The sequence below is a fragment of the Platalea leucorodia genome (assembly GCF_965183815.1).
Source record: "Platalea leucorodia genome assembly, chromosome: 4".
Taxonomy (NCBI): domain Eukaryota; kingdom Metazoa; phylum Chordata; class Aves; order Pelecaniformes; family Threskiornithidae; genus Platalea; species Platalea leucorodia.
Genome location: NC_138826.1, coordinates 99,141,236 through 99,163,861, shown reverse-complemented (window position 1 = coordinate 99,163,861; position 22,626 = coordinate 99,141,236). Strand labels below are relative to the sequence as shown.

General features: G+C 37.1%; 1 protein-coding gene across 3 annotated transcripts in view; it reads right to left on the bottom strand.

The window, feature by feature from the left end:
* The window catches only part of MDFIC (MyoD family inhibitor domain containing), a 50,464-nt gene that overhangs the window by 3,631 nt on the left and 24,207 nt on the right, over positions 1-22,626 (bottom strand). For all 3 annotated transcript variants that reach the window (XM_082309652.1, XM_082309653.1, XM_082309654.1), the window contains one exon: positions 11,767-12,042. In XM_082309652.1, coding sequence (XP_082165778.1) covers positions 11,767-12,042 — 276 coding nt within the window. The remainder of the gene's footprint in view (positions 1-11,766; positions 12,043-22,626) is intronic.

The window sequence follows — 22,626 nt, the reverse complement described above, 5'->3', positions numbered from 1 at the left end:
GTCTGCAAAAAATACGGCACCCAAAGAGTAAATATATGGAATAACTTCAAACAACTAATACATCCATGAGACATGACATAAAAACACAAAGACTGGAACTAAACGTGTCAGTGAAAAGGAGACTGCAGGAGTGAGGGATATACTCAGTTGTTTTCAGTCTCCTCCCATAGTAAGCACATAATGTATAAATTTATATGTATAAACATATTTAACTTGTAAAAGGCAGTGAACAGTCATCCAGAAAGAAAATGAAAACTTAAAAATACAAGAAATGTTCAGGATAGAGAATTATTGTTCTTTCCTAGCCTCAGATTTCATTCTTCTTTTTACTGCTTGCAAGCCTTGAACTCCTTTAGCCACAGACTGTTGAAGACTGGGAAAATGCTCATGGGAAAAATATCCTGTACCATCTCATTCTTTCTCTGTTCCTACAGTCTATCTACCACAGGTATCTGCTATGAGAGGCCAGTAGGAAAGACAGGATATTGGGCTATATGGGCATTTGGTCTCGCCATCTACAGACGTTACGTTCTTACAGTTCATGGGCTGGAGACTGTTACCATAGGGGAAAGCTTGCGATTACTTGCAACAGTAACACAACTACCAGACCTTCTAAACAGATTTGTAACATCAAAAATGATGCAGTAACTGTGGCAAGTATCTTGATTGACTTGAAGTACCTCTAACACTGCAGAAACTTTGACTGCAGGATAGCGTAGAGATGACTGTACACTAGCAAGCACGAATACTTATAGCAGCGCAGCGATAGAGGCTCAGACCTGCAAATTCTGTCCTAAGAAGCAAAGTAACTACCCGAGCTCTTAGCCCACTCTAAACATCACCCTGCTGGGGACTGGTTTCTTCTACTTACTACACTACTTAAATCCAAACTTAGCTTGGGAATGTGTGTACTGCAATGTAGCCACAGTCATAATATACAAAATGAACACTTATGGCCAAAAGAAAAAATGGAAATATCAGGAAAAGCAAGAAGGAATAAAAAAAAAAACCTCAAAAAACTCCCTACTACTGTGCAGGAAGCAAAACAGAGAGAAAACGACAGGTAAGATTGAGCTGTTTTTAAAGAAAGTTGTTGCTTGTATTAAAAGGCTGCTTTTCCCAAAGAAATACTGTCGCTAAATAAATGACCTTCATAGAAAACCCAGAAGATATGTGAAATAAAGCTGGGGAGTATCAGTTCACTGAAGAGGACCAAAGCCAGACCGATAGCGATTAATTAGCTGGTTGTCATGGAGATGGTGTTAAATTTGTTCAGGTACAATCTCCTTTCAGATTTTCTTTTAATATGAAGGAAAAAGATAAAGAAGCCAAGAGTTCTATCCAAGAAGCCTTCATATTTGAGGAACTGAGGGTTTTACTATTTTGCATCTTTAAAACACAGCTGAAGGAAGCTAATATCCCAACAAATTTTGTTCTGCAAATGTTTTTTTAAACAAAACACCATAATAAAACTTTATGTGTATCAGTATTGAAAATAAGATGCTCAAACAAATCTTTCCTGCCTCATGCAGGGATATGTGAAATTGCAGGGAGAGAAATAAACATTCACAGAAATTATAATATACATATTTATCGATGGACAAGAGACAGAGTTCATAAGTTAAACAAAAGGGACTGCACTCAGAAAGCACTTTCTGGATCCACAAGAGAACTTTTCCCTCCTAATCTAAAAAAAACCTAAATCAATACTTACAAGGAGAGGCTGTTTGATTTAAATAAGGTATTTCAAAGGTATAAACTATCAAAAATGGTCCAAGACACAGAAAGAAATTTTGACCATTAGCGCTATGATGGAACCTCTGTGGAGGGTCTTTCTTTTCATCTCTTCTCCACTGACTGAAACACCAAAAGGATTTATTTACCCACTGTTTATTTTTATTTCCTTCTCACCAGATTGCAAACCCAATTTTCCATTTAGAAAATCTTTATATAACAATTTTACTTAACCTACACAAACACTTAACATAAAGTAGAGATACCCTTTACTGCTCTCCTCATTCTTTCAATGACTCATTTGTACAATGAACATAAACTTTGATCCACATTTCAAGGACAAACCTGAAATAACCATGCTTTTATATTCTTCATGTTATTGACTTTTAATAGCTATCTGGGTAGCAATTATTTAACACATGACAAAACATGCTGTTACCTAGCCCTACCTAACTTGCTGAATTCAGAATCATGACTCTAAAGGTCTGTAATACATTCGGATAAAATGCATGGAAGAATAATTTCTTCCATGTATGACTCCTACTTCTTAGCTTCTTATCAACAGATGTAATTATAAGGAAAAGGAAAAGATACAGTCACAGCGTTTTTTTGTAATAATAACAAATCTACATGCTACACAAAATTCACACATCCTTCTCTAGTACCCATATTCCTACAGCAACCTGTCAGTTTCATAGAAAAAATTATACAGCTAAAAACCACTTCCTTTGGTTGCTTTTGCAGGGTGTCATGATCAGTGGAATCCAGCCATGAAGAAGATGCTATATAAAACTCATTCCAAAAGAGATGACCTCAGGTTTTTCATTACCGTGTTGGAGACCACTAAAATATATTTCACTTCTTGCACAAGACTCCCTAATAATTCTTTCCTGCTTCCAAGACCAAAGAGACTATTTTAAATTACAGATTATTTTAAATTTCAAAACTATTTTAACAGGTTAATAATAAAGACTATACTTAACTTCCACTTTTTGACCTTACCACATCAAAATCCTAATAGTTTTTGCAGATGAGTGAGTAGTGGAACACATTAATCCAACTGGAACTAAACTTAATTTATATATTTGGGAAGAATTTGGAAAAAAAAATTAAATTTTATGATCTTAATGTATGACATCATGTTTTCTGGAAACTGTGAATATATTTTAGTCTTTTCTGATAAAGAAATGATATGGCAATATTGGTTATGACTCTGTATTTCTGCAAAGAGAGGCTAGCTTAAAAATCTATTTCTTTACTTCCTTTTTTTTTTTTTTCATAATTAGAGGTTTTCTTATTCTTCTTTTCCCATTAGATATATTAATACAATTAAGAATTAGAGGTATGTCTTTACCAAGGACCAAACTTTGTCTGCCTTGATGTTCATGATGCAGCACTGTTGATAAATGGTTAACTCCCAAGTTTCTTGGGGTTTAAGTTTTCATTAAATACTTTCACAGAGAAAGAAGAAATTAGTCTATGTCTCATTACTTAAGCCCACCATTAATAAAGATGAGCTTTACCTTAGGACTTCCACACTATACCACACCAGTCTCAAATTTCCATTGCTTTTAAATTCTATTACACTTTTCTCTAATTAATGTAGAAATGCTGCACAACAGATGGGCACTACCCAAAAGTGAGGATGTGGGGTGTCAAACACTGTACAGAGGTATACTTTACACAAAAAAAACCAAAAAAAACCAGTACATTTGCCTTAGTTCCTTTATCAAACGCATTTGATTTCATCAAAACACAGTATCATATTTTTTGACTATGACCCAAGCTCCAAAAGCTATGCTGAATGGCATAAATTATACTAGGCTTGGTCAGTACGCAGTGATAGTATATTTTATTAGATCAACTCACAGTTGGGGAAAAAAGATGAGCTTTCAGACACAAAAGCTCATCTTCAATTACCCTTTGAATTTGCCTGGGATGAAAGTTAAACCTGAAGTTAAAAGGGTCATCCCATGCAACATTTTTAAATACCAAAGTAAGTAAAGCTGTTTCCTTAGTTCTTTGGCACATCCCCAAAAGTTGCAGATTTGTTAGGAAACTTCATCAAAACTGTTAAACAATGCCAAGGCAAATAGAAACCCAACCAATTCGTCCCAAGGTTTTGCTGCTTTTATCATACACACACATCCAGCTACTTTGTGCTGATTTAACCAGAGTATATACAGTATATGTAACCTCTATTTTAACTGGGTTTATAAATGTTACCACAGACAATATGCAGACAAGAAATAGCCTAAAATCCCCTAAAACTGTTTACACACCATTATTCAAAGCCCAGAGAGCCTCACTTTACACCTTATCCCAGCTGTAACAGCTATGCTCATTTAAGGAAAAGAAACAATATCGACAATAAATCAACTTTAATTTTTGTCCATGTCTTTAAACATTTGCACATGCACACTCCCTTTTATTTCTAAAATTTTTGCATACAGATATTACCCTGATATCCAATTACTTTTAAATACTGAAATGTATATTGCTTTTATTTCAATTTCCCTTTTATCACCTTCTCTTCATTTTTATGAAAAGGTGCAGCTCTACTTAAGAAACAGACTTTTAAGAGAACTATTGACCATCGAAACTGTACAAGGGATGCAGAAGTCAAACTGAAAAATGTACAGAGAAACACATGCGCAGGCTGATCTATGCTGCTTTTGTAATGTTTGATGCTAACCTGTCACAAACTGACCCAATAAGCTTTCATACCAAGCAGGCAGGTTACATACGATAAAAGGTTTTCATGTTTGCAATGGTAAATAAGCTCACTTACAGGATAGTGACCCTGGTCAGCTTCTTACTAACTATATTCACGGAGTTCAGACAACTCAAAACAGATCTCCAGGCACTCTGCTGTCTCACAGCAAGAATCGAAAAGGGCAAAACCGCAATCAAAGTGACAGCTGAGGTCCTCAGCGGGGGCTTACTCCGGGCCCCCCGCAGAGCCCTGAACAGAAGCCCCAGCAGGTGCTACAGGTGTCCCGCTGGCCGGCGGCACGGAGCCGGCAGTGGCGGGGATGAACATGTGGTGCCGATGGCGGAGACAGCCCACAGCCAGAACAGCACGGCAAGCCAAGAGCAACCACCCAGCACAAGTTTCTTAAAGGTGTGCATTACACAGAGGTGGGGCATAAACTTACCGAGCAGCAGCATGCATGCCATCACACCATCATTCCTCTAACATATGGGGTTGGTGTGCAGTCTCTGCCACCCACCCCCTTCAGAAAACTCACTGCACCCAGGAAAATGCTCAAGGAAAAATAAGAAATGCAGAAAGAACAAACTGACCTGTCGCATGGAGTACAGTTATCCCTAGATAACAGAGCTACCTTTATTTAGATGGGGGGAAATACAGTTACAAATCATAATATAGGTGATATTTCAGCATTTTAAAATAGAAAACAATCATCTCTACTGATCAAGAAAATTAAAACATTGCCTAAACAGGCAAATTACACTGCAAAACACATGGAAACTTTCATCAAAGCTTGTATTCTAAACTCTCCATACAGATATAACCTCAAGAGTAAAAGGATCCAGTTGAAACATACAGATATACTAAGTAATGTGCCAATTTACAATATCTAAGGCTTCCTTAGAATATGAAGCTTTCATTGCCATTGCTCATCACTGCAAATACCTGTACTAGTTAGGTGCTAGCTAGATCATGACCTTATAAAATGGATACTGCGGGAATACCTTTTTGCGTTACAGGCCCTGTTTTCCACTCACTCCTGTTACACAACATGTAAATCACCTCCCAAGACTTCTATGCAAACAAAAATATACACCATGCTTAAAACACACCACTCTTCAAAATGCCTTATTAAAAATCACAAGTTTGACCATATAATAATGTTATTTGCCAATTGCTTGATTGACTGCGTTCTGATACAGCCTTGTCTAACAAAAATCCCTCTGTTTAGTGCTTTGTGTTCAGACACAAATCTAGTAGAGAGTTTTGCAGGATACTAAGTGAGTAGCTGCTTAAATGCTACTTAATGCTATGGGATGGATTTCAGAATTGTATGTATGGTTTTAAAAAAAAAAAAAAAAAAAAAAAGAGAGAGAGAGAGAGAGAAAGAGATGGCCAGCAGGTATTTCTGCAATATTAGGCTATTCATAGTACAATGCACAGTCATACTGACTGTCAGTAAATTATACCAGTCCAATGACAGAACAATATATAAAAGAAAACTTACTGCTGCTCTTGCGGCACTTGGAAAAAAAAAATTTTAAAAAAATCCTATTCAAAATCATATGCCCAAAAGGAAAGTAAAGTTAACTTTGTATAAACTGAAAAAGTTTTCAGTCATGTAAACCAAAGTAAGATGCTCCTACTTCAAACAGAGGTCTGCTACCCTGCTAAGAGAACTACTCACTACTTTCCATGTGTACACACCTAGTGGTTCTTAAGACCCTAGCTTAACACAAAGGCTATTCGGTGGACTTGCTTTGTCTTCAGTTAAGCCATCAATATCACTTGGGATACTCTAATAAATTAATGTAGTCAGCAGCATGAGTTAAATAGTGCCCACCAACCCCATGCTTGGATTCAACATCTAGAACAGATGAAGTTGCCTTATACTAAAAAGAAGGGGGAAAAAAGGTCTCATTCAAATGCACCCTGAAATGTTGAATTTTAAACACTGGATTTTAAAAGAACCCACGTTGGGTGAGATTGTTCACTGCATCTCTAAGCTCAGTAGGACAAGATACACAGTCCAGAAGGTTGAGGAAGGTTGCTTCAGGCCTTGCTCCTGGAAAAGCACGAGTGCTAACTTAAATCTGGCAGCAAGCCTACATTGCCTGTTCTTCCCCAGAGTCTCACCCACATCCTGCAAGCTTTCTTTATCTACTTCACTCCTGCATCTAGCTTTATTATACTTCCTAAGACCTATCTTGAAAAAAATCCTTGGAAAGAAGATGCCTTCTGGTGCCTCTCTGGTTTAGAGAGCCTGGGAAGGAAAGAAGTGAAGATCTCACCGTACATACAGGAGGCAGGCTCATGATCCGCTCACCATAGTCTAACAAGCTAACATTTCCAGATGAATACAGCAATTGTGTATGCTCTCAGCCTTTTGAATATGTGACGTACCACCCTAAATGCAAATTATCACAAGTTACTGGAGCTGTGGGAACTACCTTGACAAACGTAGTAACTTGTGAGGTCACAGCAACTTGACCAGAAGTGAGAGCTGCATTTCAAAATGGAATTAAAACCTGTATTCCCTCTCTCCATCATTAACTTTTTATGAACGATGCCTTTGATTAAAAAAAATGCATAACATCAAGCTTCATAAGGTTTTGGTAGGAAAATTTGGTTTGGTTTTTACAAAATAATTAGTGCCTACTTCATAGAATCATAGAATCATTTTGCCCCTTCTGCCGCCTTAATTAATTTCCTCTTCCATCCCTCCCACTGCCCAGTTTCTTCTTTCCTTTCCTCCTCCAACTCTGCATGTCATTATTACTTACTTTCCACTACTCTGATACACATACGTATTCAGTTACCCGTTTTTCTTCCTTTTCCTAACATCTAGATTTATTCTTGAGCTGCCTTATTGTTGTCTCCTTTAGACCTCCTCCCCTCTTTAAGTTGCTTTGGACAGGTACCACTGCTTCCAAACAGTAGCTAGACTGCCGCCTTTTTACTCATTTACAATTGCTTTTTCAGGTTTCCAAGGTGTTTCTCTGCACTACACATAACAGGTACAAGAGAGTGATAATACTCTTTGCTAGTGGTCTACCGACCAGAGTTTTGGAAGAACTGTGACACCTCTGACATCAATAATTTAAAATATTATTAAAATTTCTTTGAATAAATTTCTTTGAATAAAAAAAATCTTTTATTCCCAATATGCACTGAAACCTATTCAGTCCCTTTGAACAACCTTTAGAACTGAAACAGTGTTTAAAAACTGCTTTTTAAGAGAGACACTCCTACTATTTCATAATTCCTTTGGTTTTTTGTAGTGGAAGTTATGGAGCTGAGTAAGATGTCTTCAGGGACAATATGGATTAATAATAGATGCAGAGGAAGAGCAGAGCTGGTGAGTGCACTCACACCCTCCTAAGCCTCTCTGGATGTGAAAGTGTTTCTAAACAGCATATTCTGGAATGCTGACGCGACTCCATACACTACAGGCTCATTTAAAAAGGCAGATTTTAAAGCTTTTATACTACGGCTACCAAAACGTCTGTTATATTTTAAGCACTTCCAACGCAACTTCAATTCCGAAAGCTCACAAGATGTGATCTACAGCACAAGTGGAGTTTGCAGCTCGAACAATTAATAAAAGAGTTGTTAACTATGGTGGGGAGGGATTTTGGTTGGGTGGGCAACTGGGGGGCTTTATAGCTTGCATTAGGGCTGTCTAGTACTTTGGAGACCAACAGCAGCAGTACTGACCTTCTCTATGGGAAGACGTGATATCCTGGGTAAAACAACACTGGACTTCATTTAGCTTTCTGGTATATATACTTAAGTCTGCAGTGTATGATGCAGCATGCTGCATTTGCTAACCTTTTAAATAAGCATAAGCCCAAATACGCTCCTGTGCAGGATGGGTGGCAAGCCTGGATTTTTCTTGATTCTATCCTGTTTCAAGCTCTACCACATTTTCTGTGTTGTCAATAGATAAGAAGTTCTAGAGCAAAATAACTACCAGACCTGGACTTAATTTTGCATTACAAATAGGTGTGATGCTCCAGAAATATTGACATCTTGTCGTTTAAGAAGAAACAAGAAGAATGAAGCTTTTGGGAGCGAGTAAGAAGTGAAAAACACTTTTTCTTTTCCATTGTCTAAACTCAGCTTGATGACCAGAATTTTCACTTTTCTTCCTTCTGAGGACATACTCTATTTCTTTTCTCTGGCCACTTTGTTTCACTTAACAAAACCAGTTATTCTCCTGACTGGCAATAGAGCGGAGCACTCAAAGTGGAACACAAGGCAGATGAAGTAAAAATACATGGCATGTATTTTCAGGTTTAAAAAAAAAAGCCATAAATTAGATTATAAAATCCAAGGTTGTACATAAGGAATAGCAAAATTAAAGTGAATTGGAGTATCAGAAAGCATTCAAGGTTACCTGTATTTCTTTCTACTAAAATTATCTGGACACTATAGTAAATTGAAGTAGCTGAGTTAATTCAGGTGATTGATTATTCAACACTCACAGTAGAAAAATTAATATAATTTGTCTCTTTCTGCATAAGATTACATAAGAAACTGCATACAAGTTATATTATTATACTGCATAGATATGCACAAACACAAATGCACACCTTCAAGTAAACTCAAACCCAGAAGTTCTTCAGCAGTAATCAATGGCTTATGAGGTTAACATGGTACAAGTTAAAGCAAAGCCAAGTAGTTAAGCAACGTTGCAAATAATTTCCACTAGTTTCCTATCTTTTCCATCTTCCTATAAACCGTTTCAGTTGTTTCTACAGAAATGTCATTGGATCAGAAGAGACAACTGCTCACAAAAATACCTCTTTGCCCACAGAAGTATGATCCATAATACAAAGAATCTGTGGAAGTTAGATTCAAATTAATTTGTGTATACCATTTTGAAAGAGTATCTATGCAATCCTCAGTCACAGGACTTACTAGTGTACTCTTCTGGTTTTGTATAGTTAGATGTATTCATCAAGTATATATATTGCTGGTTTAAATGCAATTAAACTCCTTTGAACGAATAACCTGGCTAATTATACCAAGTTTTTTAAGTGTAGCCTTCCAGGAATACTCATAAGGGATTAACATTTCTTAAATTCATGAACACAATTATTTTTAAGTTATAGATAAATAATTTTTCCTTAAATAGTGATCTCTGTGTTATTTTAGATGTTTCAACTGACCATTGCTAGAGTTTCTGATTATGCATCTTATCAAAAAACTGACGGATGATAGAACAAATTATATATGTACTGACACTTCCTGCAAGGTAACAGCTTGATAAGAATATAACTTATAACCAATAGTTCCCCCATGCAGCCCTACAGGGTAAATTACTGAAAAGCTGAAGGAAGTGTCAGAATGCTTGTACATGTGTGTATGCAGATGTGTAGACACAAATACCCTAAATATACTGTAATCATTGCATGATAAAACTTGTGCTTCACTCAGATTGGTTAACAGAAAACTTAAAGCAGCAGATATTAGCAGCGTGAGTCAAGCTATTTAGAGCATATATCCAAGTTCCCACATTCAAAATGAGAACATTACAAGGTTAGATGTATAATGTTGAATATATTTAATTTTAGCTATTAGGGGACTCAAGAAACTACATGCGACAGTAAGGATTACCCTGTATTTCTGTACTTTGAAAGTATGTAAGCTAGCATGACAACACAATATAATTATCTGTATTCTAATCAAAAATCTTTAAAAATATCAACATTTCTGACTTTATACAACAAATTGTATACTGGCAGTTTCAGGCAACTAACACAGTAATGTCCTGGATATTAAAATCATACATTAGAATTTACAGCTATATCTGAAGGTACCTTATTCATTTTCTCCTCAATCATTCAGTAATTTGACATAATCATTATCAAGGTTATTAAAAACAAACAAAAAACGCACTGACTGTATTTATTCCAATATAGTTTTAGAAGGAAAAAGGAAGCGCTTGCCATAAATAATTGTATAAGGGCATGAACAGGGCAGGCACCACCTCTTTAGTACTCTGTAATTTCTTTTTCAGAGGTTGAATTTCCTAAATTCAAAGGCCTGCACTTTGTACCAGTGATGCGAACAGATCTAGGTCTCTTGACTTACAGTTTTTTGATATATAAGAAAAATATTGGGCTGGAGGGTGGACTGGATTTCACATAGCAGAAAGAGATAAGGGGAATATAGCAAGTATGAAGCTGTGATTTTGGAAAGAAATTTTAGAGGACTGAAAGAGCAACAGAAAAATAACAGTAGGTTCTTGAAGATAAATATGAAAATAAACCACAGCAAGGAGGACCAGCCCATGGCACAGTCCGAGTGAAGCTGTTCATGATATTACTACACAGATTCACTCAGTAGGTTTGATTGAAGTAGTTGAAGTCAAGAGAAGTCACTCCACTGACATCAGTAGGCTTCATTCAGGCCACTATGTGCAGTCCTTCTGATCCCTCTTCCTTTCATCTAGGCTGAGAATCCTCCCCATTTCACTGAACAGTACCATTTCCCATTTCTCTAAGAATCTGTGTCTGTACCCACCCCCCAGAGTTTTTTTTTTTAAAAAGTCACATCTATGCCTGCCTCAAACCAATATAATTTATAGAGCCTCTGCACCCCTCTTGGAACAGGCATTAGCAAAGCCCATTGAGTGTATCAGTGCAGCGGATTAAGGAGAGGCTCGGGAACTCTGGGACCACTAGAGTAATTGCAAGCAGTGAAAGCATACACACACTGCTAAAACATAAGGGAAATTATTTACTTTTGCTTATTTAAGCTGTGCATAGGGAGTACAAAGCTTTTTCGTGCAAATTATTTACAGTCCAAATATAGCATAAGGAATGTTAAACTTCAAAGCACAGGTTCAAATTTTATTATCTAGTGTTCAGACCTCATGGCCAGTCAGAATATCTGCTAACAGAACATTTTCAAAACCAAACTCTACCCTCATGGAGCCTGCCATTACTGAATTTAAGTATTTACTATGCTTTGAACTAGTGCTTTAACATTTTTTTCTGCTGTATATGTGACAATGTTGACAGGAGTTTCTATCGGTTCAGGATACTAACTAGAGAGACTAAAACATTATCAGACTACATTGGCCTAATGCTTCAAAGCAAGAAATCTCCCATTGCTTCAATTTCCTTCAAATACTTAATATTTTCCTTTGGGGAAGTAACTTGTGTTTTATCATAATGATTTCTATTTGCTTCTGGAGCATGAGTCATGCTCTTCAATTATTTTCAGTTGACTGTGTAATTATTAGTGAGGATGGGGTTTGGCTAGTCTTTATTCAGTTTGGGTTTTTTTTAATAAGAATTTCTGCTTACCTTCAGGTGAAGTACCTGGCTTTTGAGAAAACACAGAGCTTATTTTACTCTTCTTGCTGCTGTTGCTGTTGACAGACAAGGTGGACTGAATTTTTCTGTGCATTTTTTCTGAAACAGGAGCTGAAAGTTTTCTGTTGTCTACAGGTGCATGCTTGACCCCGTTGTGAATTCCACTTCCGTTACTCAGACCCGCATGGCCATTTTGGATTTTGCCACTTTCTTCCTCACTCCTTTCCAGTGCTGAAGTATTTGGCTGAGGCAAACGTTGAGGTTGTGCTTAAAATTAAAGAAAGAAAGAAAGGGTTAATTTAAATTGTAAATTGATAACTGAACACTTCAGGCTAGACTAGGAAGGTAACTTGCATTGCTTGTATTGATCAAAGAATAGACTGAAAAGTTAACATTTCACCATCAAAAAAAGAAAGCAAAAAATATCTCTAGATTAAAAATAATCATTAGGTATTCAGAAAGCGTCTCATGTCTGTATGAGGCCTAGATTCTCCCTTCGTCACTGCATGGAAATGTTAGCAATGCTCTGTGAATTAGACTGAGAGAATAAGGCACGTATTTTGAAGAAGGAAAAAATCAGGAATGGGAGAAAAAGTAGCAAAACTGAGATAAACTTGGGCTAAGGGAGCCAAATGAAGAAAAGAGGGGAATGCAACAGGAGAGAAAAAGGTATGGGAGAGAAGGTAAAGAGTGCAGTAACATAAGTGAAGCTGCAGGCTGGCCAACCTGCCAGTCTTCAGAAAATAACCTGAGTGACAAGGTAGGGGCCACCCAAAAATGAGCCACCACAGACCAATATATTAGAGAAGAATAGGAGTATCCAGGTAACTAACAACAGTTTGAGCTTAAATTCATAAAGATTGTTGGGAAGAACAAAACCAATCAAAATCTGGTTTTGTGGACGAGGTGAACAAGTAACCAGAAGGAACACGCATTCAAACACTGCACAGCTGTGGCAAGCCAGAGTCCCCCCCGCCCATATTCCTCAATTCAGAATCACAATTTTTAAAATGGCTGTAATGGGCCAGTTAGGGCTTTAATGGCAGCAAACTGAAATGGTCAAAGGAAAAAAATACAAAACCTGTCAAGGCAGGAATCTGCAGTGGCCTGGTTAAGACTCCAAGAGTACATTCTAATGAGAGGGCACGAAACTTGACCATTCTTTGCTGAGTTACGGTACCACAAAGGAGTGTATTTTTAATAACATGGAAAATACATTGTCTACGTATTTAAAGTTGGTATCTAAAGAAAAGAAAAGATGCAGGATTTTTTTTTTTTATGTAAAGCTTTGTAATAAAAAAGTAGTTTCCAATTGAAGATTCTTATTTAGAAAAAAATGCAGACTTTGTTTGAAAACTAATTAAACTATACACATAGTAACACAACAAGATTTCATAACCAAAAAGCATCAGTCCAATGACCTCTCCTACTCAAAACACTACTGTATCATGCTTAGACATGAGGAGGTTTTCAGGCAGTCCAATCTTCAGCTATTTATAAATCTAATGTCAAGGAAAAAGCCCAGATTCTACAGATTCTACTGAACACTCAACTGAAGAGAGATTAGACAGTGCCAGCAGTAAAGAAAAACAGTGCTGCAGTTCATTCTCTTTTCAGATGATTCATATCCATTTTCAGATGATGTCACAGTATAGCTTTGTATGTAGATTACACTGTGTCCAAGATAACAATATGTAGAGATAATTATAGTTAGCTTCCTCTAAAAGAAACATCTCCACTGATTACTTCAGATACAAGTGACCAAACTTCCAGATAAATATTACTGGGACACACAGACTAACATGGTCTCTAAAAAGACTCTCAGTTCTGAACTTGCCTAACAAACCTTCAATGCTTCCCTTTTATCAAGGACACTGATACCATTCTCAGATTGCTTCCTCCAACTATCATAAACTTGTCCAGATTAAACTTCAGATAAACCTTAAACTTTAACTCCTGGTCATGTTCACAGGCAAAAAGAGATACTTTTCATAATAGTTTAAATATGAGCTGGTTCATTTTTTCTTGCCATTTGATTTTTTTTAGTCACAGCAACTGAGATTTTAAGAAGATACCCTAGACGACCCACATCTATCTACGTCAGAGTAACCCTGATGGAACCTCCTTTGCAAAAGTGATAATTTCATGTTACAGGAAAGGGAAGGCTGGGGGAAACATTTATGCTTTAGCCTCCCCAAAGACGTTGCACATAAGACAAAGATCATTCACTTCCATTACCAGCAGTAACTGCTCAGGAACCTCCAAGCCAACAGAGCAGGAGCACAATGCTCTCTGACACCTGAACAAAAAAGCCCAAAAAGTTTTCAATGGCAATACAGAAACTGCTTCTCCTTTCAATTTTGCATTAGTGCTTGCAAAACCTATGAACAGAAGCATAAGCAAGGCACTTTCTGCACTCTGGAATTCCATTTGTAGCGTATATTCTGCTAACATCTCCAGACTATCATAAAAGCCCCAACACAAGTCTTTTAGGGAGTCTTCTCGTACCTGAAACAGGATTCTTTAAAAGTATACCACCAGGAACCCTTTTTATGGGACATCTTTCCACATATGTGCAAAATAAATATTGTTAAAAAACTAATCAGATCCTCCCATTTTAAAAATAGTCAATGTAGACCTAACTACAGTCAAAAATAAAATCATATGCAACAACAGGAATCAAAATTTTTACCCTCTAAAGTTCAGTGTTCATACCCGTAGCTCCCTGTAGCTTTATTTTCATTATCCCACTCAAATGTAAATTGTACTATTAAGAACAGTGTTTTTCACGTTCCATGTAATGATGTTTCCTCATGCTGCGTTCCAAACAGTGGAGTGGTGCAGTTGTACCAAGAACCTAGAAATACTGGGGAGGGGTTAACATTCGTCAATAAATAAAAGCAACAGACTATACTAAAAATTCTGTATGTCTGGACACGCAAGTTTCTAAAACTGACAGTCATGACCTTTTCCAAGCCAGCTAAATTGGTGGTGGCAGCTTACAATTGTTTGTATATTTTTGGTGCTTTGCTACAATACAGTAACTTGACAAATAATCCAAAATTCCATCTTCAAAATTAGGTGTGTTTCTGTCAAACTGTGGATGAATGGGCAGTCTTGGGGAATCTAAACAGTCATTTGTGTTTGCTTTTATTATTATTTTTACTATGTGTTTTTTGGGGAAGGGGGTGCTTTCTGTGTTTTTTTTGTTTGTTTGTTTGTTTGTTTTTTAATAATCCTGTTCCCAAAGTACTCTTACTACCGTCTTTTAGCATTAACATACAACTTTTTAGCTGACTGGCTTTACAGTATTCACATGTGATACACAGGTCAAATCAAAATGGAATAAAACCCCGAATGGATTAGCTACCTCAATTTAAATTTATTTTAACTTTATTGATAATTTTGCACTAGGGAGACTTGAATCTTATGGTTAAAACACACTTGAAACCAATTAGGAGCCATATGACCGCATTCTAGCATAAAGAACAAAAGCAATTGACAGTTCCAAGATTAAGCCACAACCACTCAGTTTAAAACAGTAATATTTTTACCTTATTTTTTAAAGGTTGTGTATATCTTAAAAAAAAAAAGGTGTAATATGGGGAACGACACAATGCTTCTTAAAACACAGTGATATCCAGGGACTCTCACTCTCTCTTTAATGATCCACTGCTCTCATTCAGCTGTCTTTCTTTTTTCAAATCTTTACATATGTGACAGCTCTCAAAAGTAGACCATAGACCATCTGGCATTTTCAGAGGTGTAACTTGTGCAAATTCAGCTCTACTGGGAACACAATGCTATCTTCTGCCTGCGTTATAAAAGATACAATAGAATGTAGAACTTATGAGTTGTTTTGAATTATTCATTTTTTGCCTGTATATTCAAGAAATTTTACAAACTCTGCATTTTGTACTACATAATCACATGCGTTAAAGGTACAAAGAAACTTTTTGACACCTCTTTTCTACAGAAAGATGGCATTTTGTTTGATATGTGAACATTCAGCGCCTGTTATATCATTCTAAACAGGCCGTGTGCTGCTACAAAAGATCCCATTTTACACTCTATGTATGAGCAAAAATTTTATTCTTGATATTCAGTAACTAACGCAATACACATCAAAATTTCAAATATAAGTTGGATGTACATTCAGCATCTTCAAATCGGGATGGCACTGGTCACTTACTATATGTTAAAGATTTTAAAAAAAAAAAATCATTCCTCACACAACATAGAAATATTGTCATTTCAAACACCCACAATGAATAGTTTCAAATGTCCTAAGAAATACTGTGCTTTTTAGGTTAATATGTTTTTAATCTTTAGCAAAACCAGTAGATTTAAGTCAATATTTTATACAGTGCTAACACTAGTGGATTTTCAATAAGAATGATAAATATTGGATTAATGATTCAATAGACTGAATCTTTTTTGATAGAAAACTAGCAGATAATGTAGCTAGTAATAACTATACATGAATCTGCTGCCTGTGGAAAAGCAATAAAAAGGCAATATATTGGTATAGCATATAATCTATTAGCGTGTTTCACTGCTTCCTTGTCATTGGTTTCCTTGCAAAGTGGGCCTTAATACAATAACTTCCGCTGTTATTTAACTGACTTTACATAATAATTTAACTGTGAGGTTACTATCTAGTGAATAAATATTCCAGTACTAAACATTTACTATGGTTTTGATGGTTTTGAAGTAACTAGGCACATTCTCATTCAGACTGTAAAATCCTTAGCACAGTTTAAATGAATATGCACGTATATATGCACACTGACAATACATTGTTTACACTTTTACTATGGTTTTGATGGTTTTGATGGTTTTGAAGTAACTAGGCACATTCTCATTCAGACTGTAAAATCCTTAGCACAGTTTAAATGAATATGCACGTATATATGCACACTGACAATACATTGTTTACACCTTGCAAAATAACAGCTATTCTTAGGAGAAAAATCCTATGCATGCATTTAACAGCAAAATGTATGTCAACACAGGGAAACTCTCAACCAAAAGAGGACAGTCTAAGCTATCATTAGGGATTTTAGACAAAACACAAAACCAAACATACACAGCATACAGACTCGTCAGAGTCAAAGTGAATCAAAAGAAAACATCAGGAGGGAGAGAAGAATTGAGACAGCTAATTAGTAGCCTAATCACATCAAAAGCAATTCCAAGGCAGCTGATACAGATGCCCGTGGAGTTTGCTAGGCTGGCCAACACCACCGATGGAAAAAATACTTTCCAGTTTACAGCCTGAGTCATCAGACTGCATACCCAGAGAAGTAAGAACGCTGTTTTTCTTCATTTATGACACAATAGTTTATGACATCAGATCAGGCCACAGAAGCAATATTTTTGCAGGTGTACTAGGGAGGAATAAAAATGCACGACTCCTGGGTGTAAAAAAAAAATATAACCTTTGGGATTTCCAAATATCAAGAAAATACAAAGTATCACTTCAGTTCAAAACATCCTCAACACTTGTCTGCCTCCTAAAACAATTCCAAGTACAAAAAGAGGATAAGCTCTTTTTAGGAAATACAGAGGTCCTGCTTGGGTCCATTAATGTTGAAAGCCAAGATCTACATGCTAATTTGAGCTGGAGAAATTGTTTGATCTCAGTAGTAGCTGCTCCTACTCCTTCTGCATGGATCACATGGAAGAGACCACATGCAAGGGAGGTAAGAATCAGGCCTCTGTTTTTCATCAGTGCTTCTTCATAACACAGACCTAAGCTTGAGGGGAAAAATAAAGACTATGACAGATAGTCACGGATTGCACAGTAAAACCAGGGGCTGCCTGGATTCTAGAGTAAAATTAAGGTGATTCCAAATGGCTCTGGAAAAGACATAAATTCCTGAGATATAAAAGGCAACATTTCCAACTGACTAGAAAAAAATCTTACCTTTTCAAAAATATTACAAATTGTATGCATTCATATGCTCAATAAGCATAAAATTTCAGTGAAGCTGGGAGAACTCAAATATCTCAACCTCTCTCCCTCCCCACTTTTCTAACTAAAATCCTGACTAGTCTCTACATGGATCTTCAAACTACATCAATAGTTTTCTCTGCCTAGCTATCCAGAATATTAACATTCAGATTACAAGATGTACCTCTGAGTCAACCTGTGAAGTGGCTTTTGTCAGCAATTATTTTTGAATATTTTCTAGGACATAAATAGCATATACTGCAGCTTCCATATCACAGAAGGCATACATTAACTAAATAACAAGGTACCATCAAGGTACAATCTATCTTTTAAAATCAATTTTTTACACTGAATTTTTTATACCATGCTGACTTTACAAGGAAAACAAAGTACCAACTAACAGCATCAACCACCTTTTTAGAATTGCTTCTTGTAAGACATGAGGACATCTTCAAAATGAATACAATATATTATGATGAAACAGGATGCCCTTTGTAATGAAAATACTGTAGTAAAATTGCTGGTACGAGTTTTACAGGACCCACACTGAGAACACTTTGTTAAAATACGTCTGAGAACACATCCAGGGAACACCAGGTATAACAGAAATGGGGCTGGCAGGGGACAAAGGGAAAAGACATTTTATCCTGTCAGCTCTCAGTCGGTGAAGGGCTGACAAGAATGGCAAACGCATGTGTGCGTGCGTGCTTATGGCTTGAGAAAGCGACACAAGTGCACGAGAAGGTGCCAAGAGTACTCTTAAATCTGTGCAAAGACACCTGCAGTGCCTTCCTTTGGAAGCACTGCAGGACTTTACACACTGTTTGAAGGGTTGCAGGAATTGTATAAAGATGTCTTTGACATACCCAGAAAGAAGCAGCTACCACAGGGAAGCATGAAAAGGGCTGGTAGCCAGAGGTTTACAAAGTTGATAGGCATTCCCACTGAAAATGTGGAGTGAATTTCTCCATTTACAAATCCTCTTTCCTGACTTGTTTTTTCAAAATGAAGAAATGCCTGCTGATTTTTTTAGTGACAACAACAGCAATTTTTTAATCATTGCTGAACTGAGTAAATCCTTAACATCTTTAATTACCTATCTTTCAACAACTATCTCAAAATCCAAATATCCTTTTGTCTTCTAATTACCATTAGATTATCAGTAAATTGTCCTTCTTTATCATACACAAATCTTGCAATCATTAGCAATGTTTTTTGCGAGACTGAAAATATCGGCATCTATGATAAACTTTGAAGATGATTTGACAATTCTTGCTAGATCACAATACAGTTAGAAATAAAGATGATTCACATAATGCAATGTTTGTTAAGCCACATCCACATGAAATGACATATAGTTCCTAATGTAGCATAGTTTTTCTTTTCTTGAGAACAAGCAGCAGTAGCTTGCCATGAAAACTCCAAGAGCCGAGCCAAACACAAAACAGGACATTGTAGGCAACAGGCATTCAGACAGCCAGGGAATGAATTTCTATATAAAGCTGTGTTCAAAAGTGGGAAATTTTACTCCAAGCTTTCCACTTGCAACATTTATCTATCCATTTTTCTCCTCATACATTCTTCTAGAGGACTGGAAAAGAACTGCAGTCTATTTGCTCTTACGTTTCATAGCATTACAACTACTTACAGCAGTGGCAGTTGTTGCACAGATGGGTGCAATGGCAGGTTAACTCATTGTCACCATTCCAACATTTCATGGTGCTTTACACATTAATGAATTACTTCTGAAGGTGATTTTTTTTTTTTTTTTAATTTAAGGTGAAACACCTAGTTACTTCTTCCTATGTTTTCTACATAGGTAACTTATTAAGAGTCATAATAATCTACTTGATTTTTTTTGCTGCTGTTGTTATTATTTTTAAATCTTTCTTTATAATGCACTGTGGCTTGTAGAAATTGGATATGAGAACAAAATAATACAAAATTAAAAATCAGAGAATTAGGCTTTTTATTAATTTCTAAAGTGCTGAAAGTGATCTATTTCTGAAACACAAATAATCAGTAATTTAGTAAACGTGAACACAGCCCCCAAAACTATAAAGGATACAAAGGGGTGCCAACCCAATACAACCCCACCTCACTGAGGAACAGAATGCTTTGCATCTGCAGCTTTAATTTTAAAAGGAAGGTTAATTAACCACTAGACTCAAAAAAGTAATCCAAGCTGTTGGCATGACAATTACAGCAGTTATGCAATTAGTACCTATTACAACATATGGTTATAGCACTGCATAAAGACACACTGGTGTCCCATGGAACTTAAGACATTAAGTCAAATATTTGGAACAGTTTTGATGCCCCTCACCATTGTGTTACTTGTTCCCAAATCAAATAATAAATATCAAAGAGAAGCTACAAACAACAGGATATCGCTTGCTGGGTATTGCCTCATAAGCCACACAGCAGGATGCACCAGACAGGAGAGATAACCTCAATGTCATTAACAGCCATAACCTGGGCAAGTGCACAAACAGGTCCTCTTGGCTTCATCGCCTCCTGCTCCCTTCCTCAAAACCCCAACAACCACTAACAAACTAGATAATGTTTCACTGCAAGAAAAAACATGGGATGGTGAGGCAAATAGCTTCTCAGCCTAGCCCTAGCCATTCGCTTTTGAGTGAGAAAATACTCAAAGGTCAGGTTTATTCTCCACTGATCATATATACTGAGTTTTCAGATGATGAGATTACAGCGTTCAGTTAAACTCATACAAATATACACAAAAACTGGCTGTACTTGGTTTTAAAAAGAACATGAAGGCAAACTCTTGGAATGAGCAATTCCCTTAATGTTCCCTGCTCCCTTGACTTCTAGTGCTCCACTCATGTAAGTGACAGAATTTCAGAAGACTCCAAAAAGTGCTCCACCTCAAGTGTGAACCTGACACCCTGCTCTTCGTGCTCTGTCTTTTGTCATCTCTATAATTCTAAGTATTACCCAATGCTACTATTAACAAAACTAAAGAAAAGATAGGGGAAAAAACAAGACAGCACCAAAGAGAGGGTAATGTAAAAAAGTAGTGGGAAAACACACAGAATATCAGTACAAAAAAGTAATGCATACATTGATATCCGAGTTTCTGACCCCTTTGTTGCACTTACTTTCTCTCTGCTATTCTTCCTAGCAACCTAGAGCTGATGCTAAGTTTGGCATCAGCTGCTACCAACTACCAGAAAACTAAAGGAAGAAAGAGAAAGCACAGCTGCAAGGAAAATGGAACAGGAGAAGCAAATGGGCAGTAACCACGAGGAACAGGCTAAAACTTGGGATTTTACATTATTAAAACAATAGTAGAGCAAAGACATCAAAAGAAAAAAGAACAGATAGCAACCACCCAGAAGAAGACAGCACTGGAGGGGAAGGAGACAGAAAAGGAAAAAACACATAGTGAGCTGAGCTGCTTCAGTCTGTGAGGGCAGAAAAGAGTAGGGAAGAAGAATCAAAAAAATTCACAAGTAAAATCCCACTAGAGATGAAGTATTTGCTACAAATTTTACAAGTAAGAAAAGAATTAAATGATAAATCACTAGTTGATAAGCAATGAAATAAAATGAAGATAAACAGATTGTACTTGCACAGTGATCTAGAGTTGAAGGAATAGTTCCCCTTCTGCTCGAGGTCAGAGAGGCTCCTGGAGCCCAGGCCAAAAATCAGCCACATTCAGCAACAGTGGCATGATGGAAAATTCTGTGTCAGAAAGCAGGAAGAGGACTTGAGGTCCACGGCAATACTCCTTAGGACCCAGTTTATCCTTACTACAGACTGGACAATTAATAGAGTGACTGTCAGTGGGAAAAAACAAGTGGAAATGTAGTAGAGAGTGCAGCAAGTATCCATCTATTTCCCAATCTTGAAAAAACAAAGTGTGAGGAGAAAGAGAAGCAACATGTATCTGCACGGACAACATTAAACACACTGAGAAGGGTCAGTCTCTGCTATGGATGTCCTTGGGCTACAGGAATTCCTTCAGGGCAAGCAGGGTGTAGGAGATGGGCAGAGGACCCCTGTCACCCATGCCACCTGGCCACTATGCCTGCGGGCAGGATGAGCAGGGCCTCCCAATCCCAAAGCACTCCAGGGACACCCCAGGGCACCAGAGGATTTTGAGTCACACACGGAAAGTCCAGGCAGAGCTGCCATAACCAAAGCTGGCTCTTGGGCTGCTTCATGCCACTAATGCACCAGCTTGGCATCAGGATGACTCAGAAATTAGAGCTTTTTATTTTTCTTAACCACTGGTTTTGGTGTGCCTCGAACAGATACAGCAAAGTCTCACCCAAAATGTTTTTTGTGCAAGCTGTGAAAATCAGATTCTTGAGAATACACCTTGAAAAGTTCTCTGATAAGAGTCCTTGGAAAGCCTAAATTTTCTTTTTCCTTCCCCCTCACACCCTGAACCAGACTCAAAACGGCAACTACCCATGGAGTAAAGGCTGCTCACTGCCCTTTACCTCCCCCAACCCACAGGCAATTTAACTTTGTTTTACACTAAACCAGTAGTTTCAGATGCTGAAAGGCAATGATATATTCCAGAATGTAAAAATTTATCAACTAAGAGATTTTTGTGTTCAATTCAAAGCTGAATGTGCTTAACACATAATCATTGTCACCAATACTTAGCACATAGGGAGATGTTTTTTACTTACTTCTTATTTACTACCTTCTTCCAAAATGATCTAGGAAGTCCTCTTTCTGACTCAGATAAAACCCACCCATCCTGGCCAAGCTTTCGTACATGTCCTCCATTATATGAATTCAATATACTAAAACAAAATCTGCTAAATGAGTTTTTGCCTGCTGCTCATGCACACAGCCCTTAGAGCAGTGCAAAAGTCACATTGCTGACCGTGTCTGGTGAAGACCAAACTTCCTGG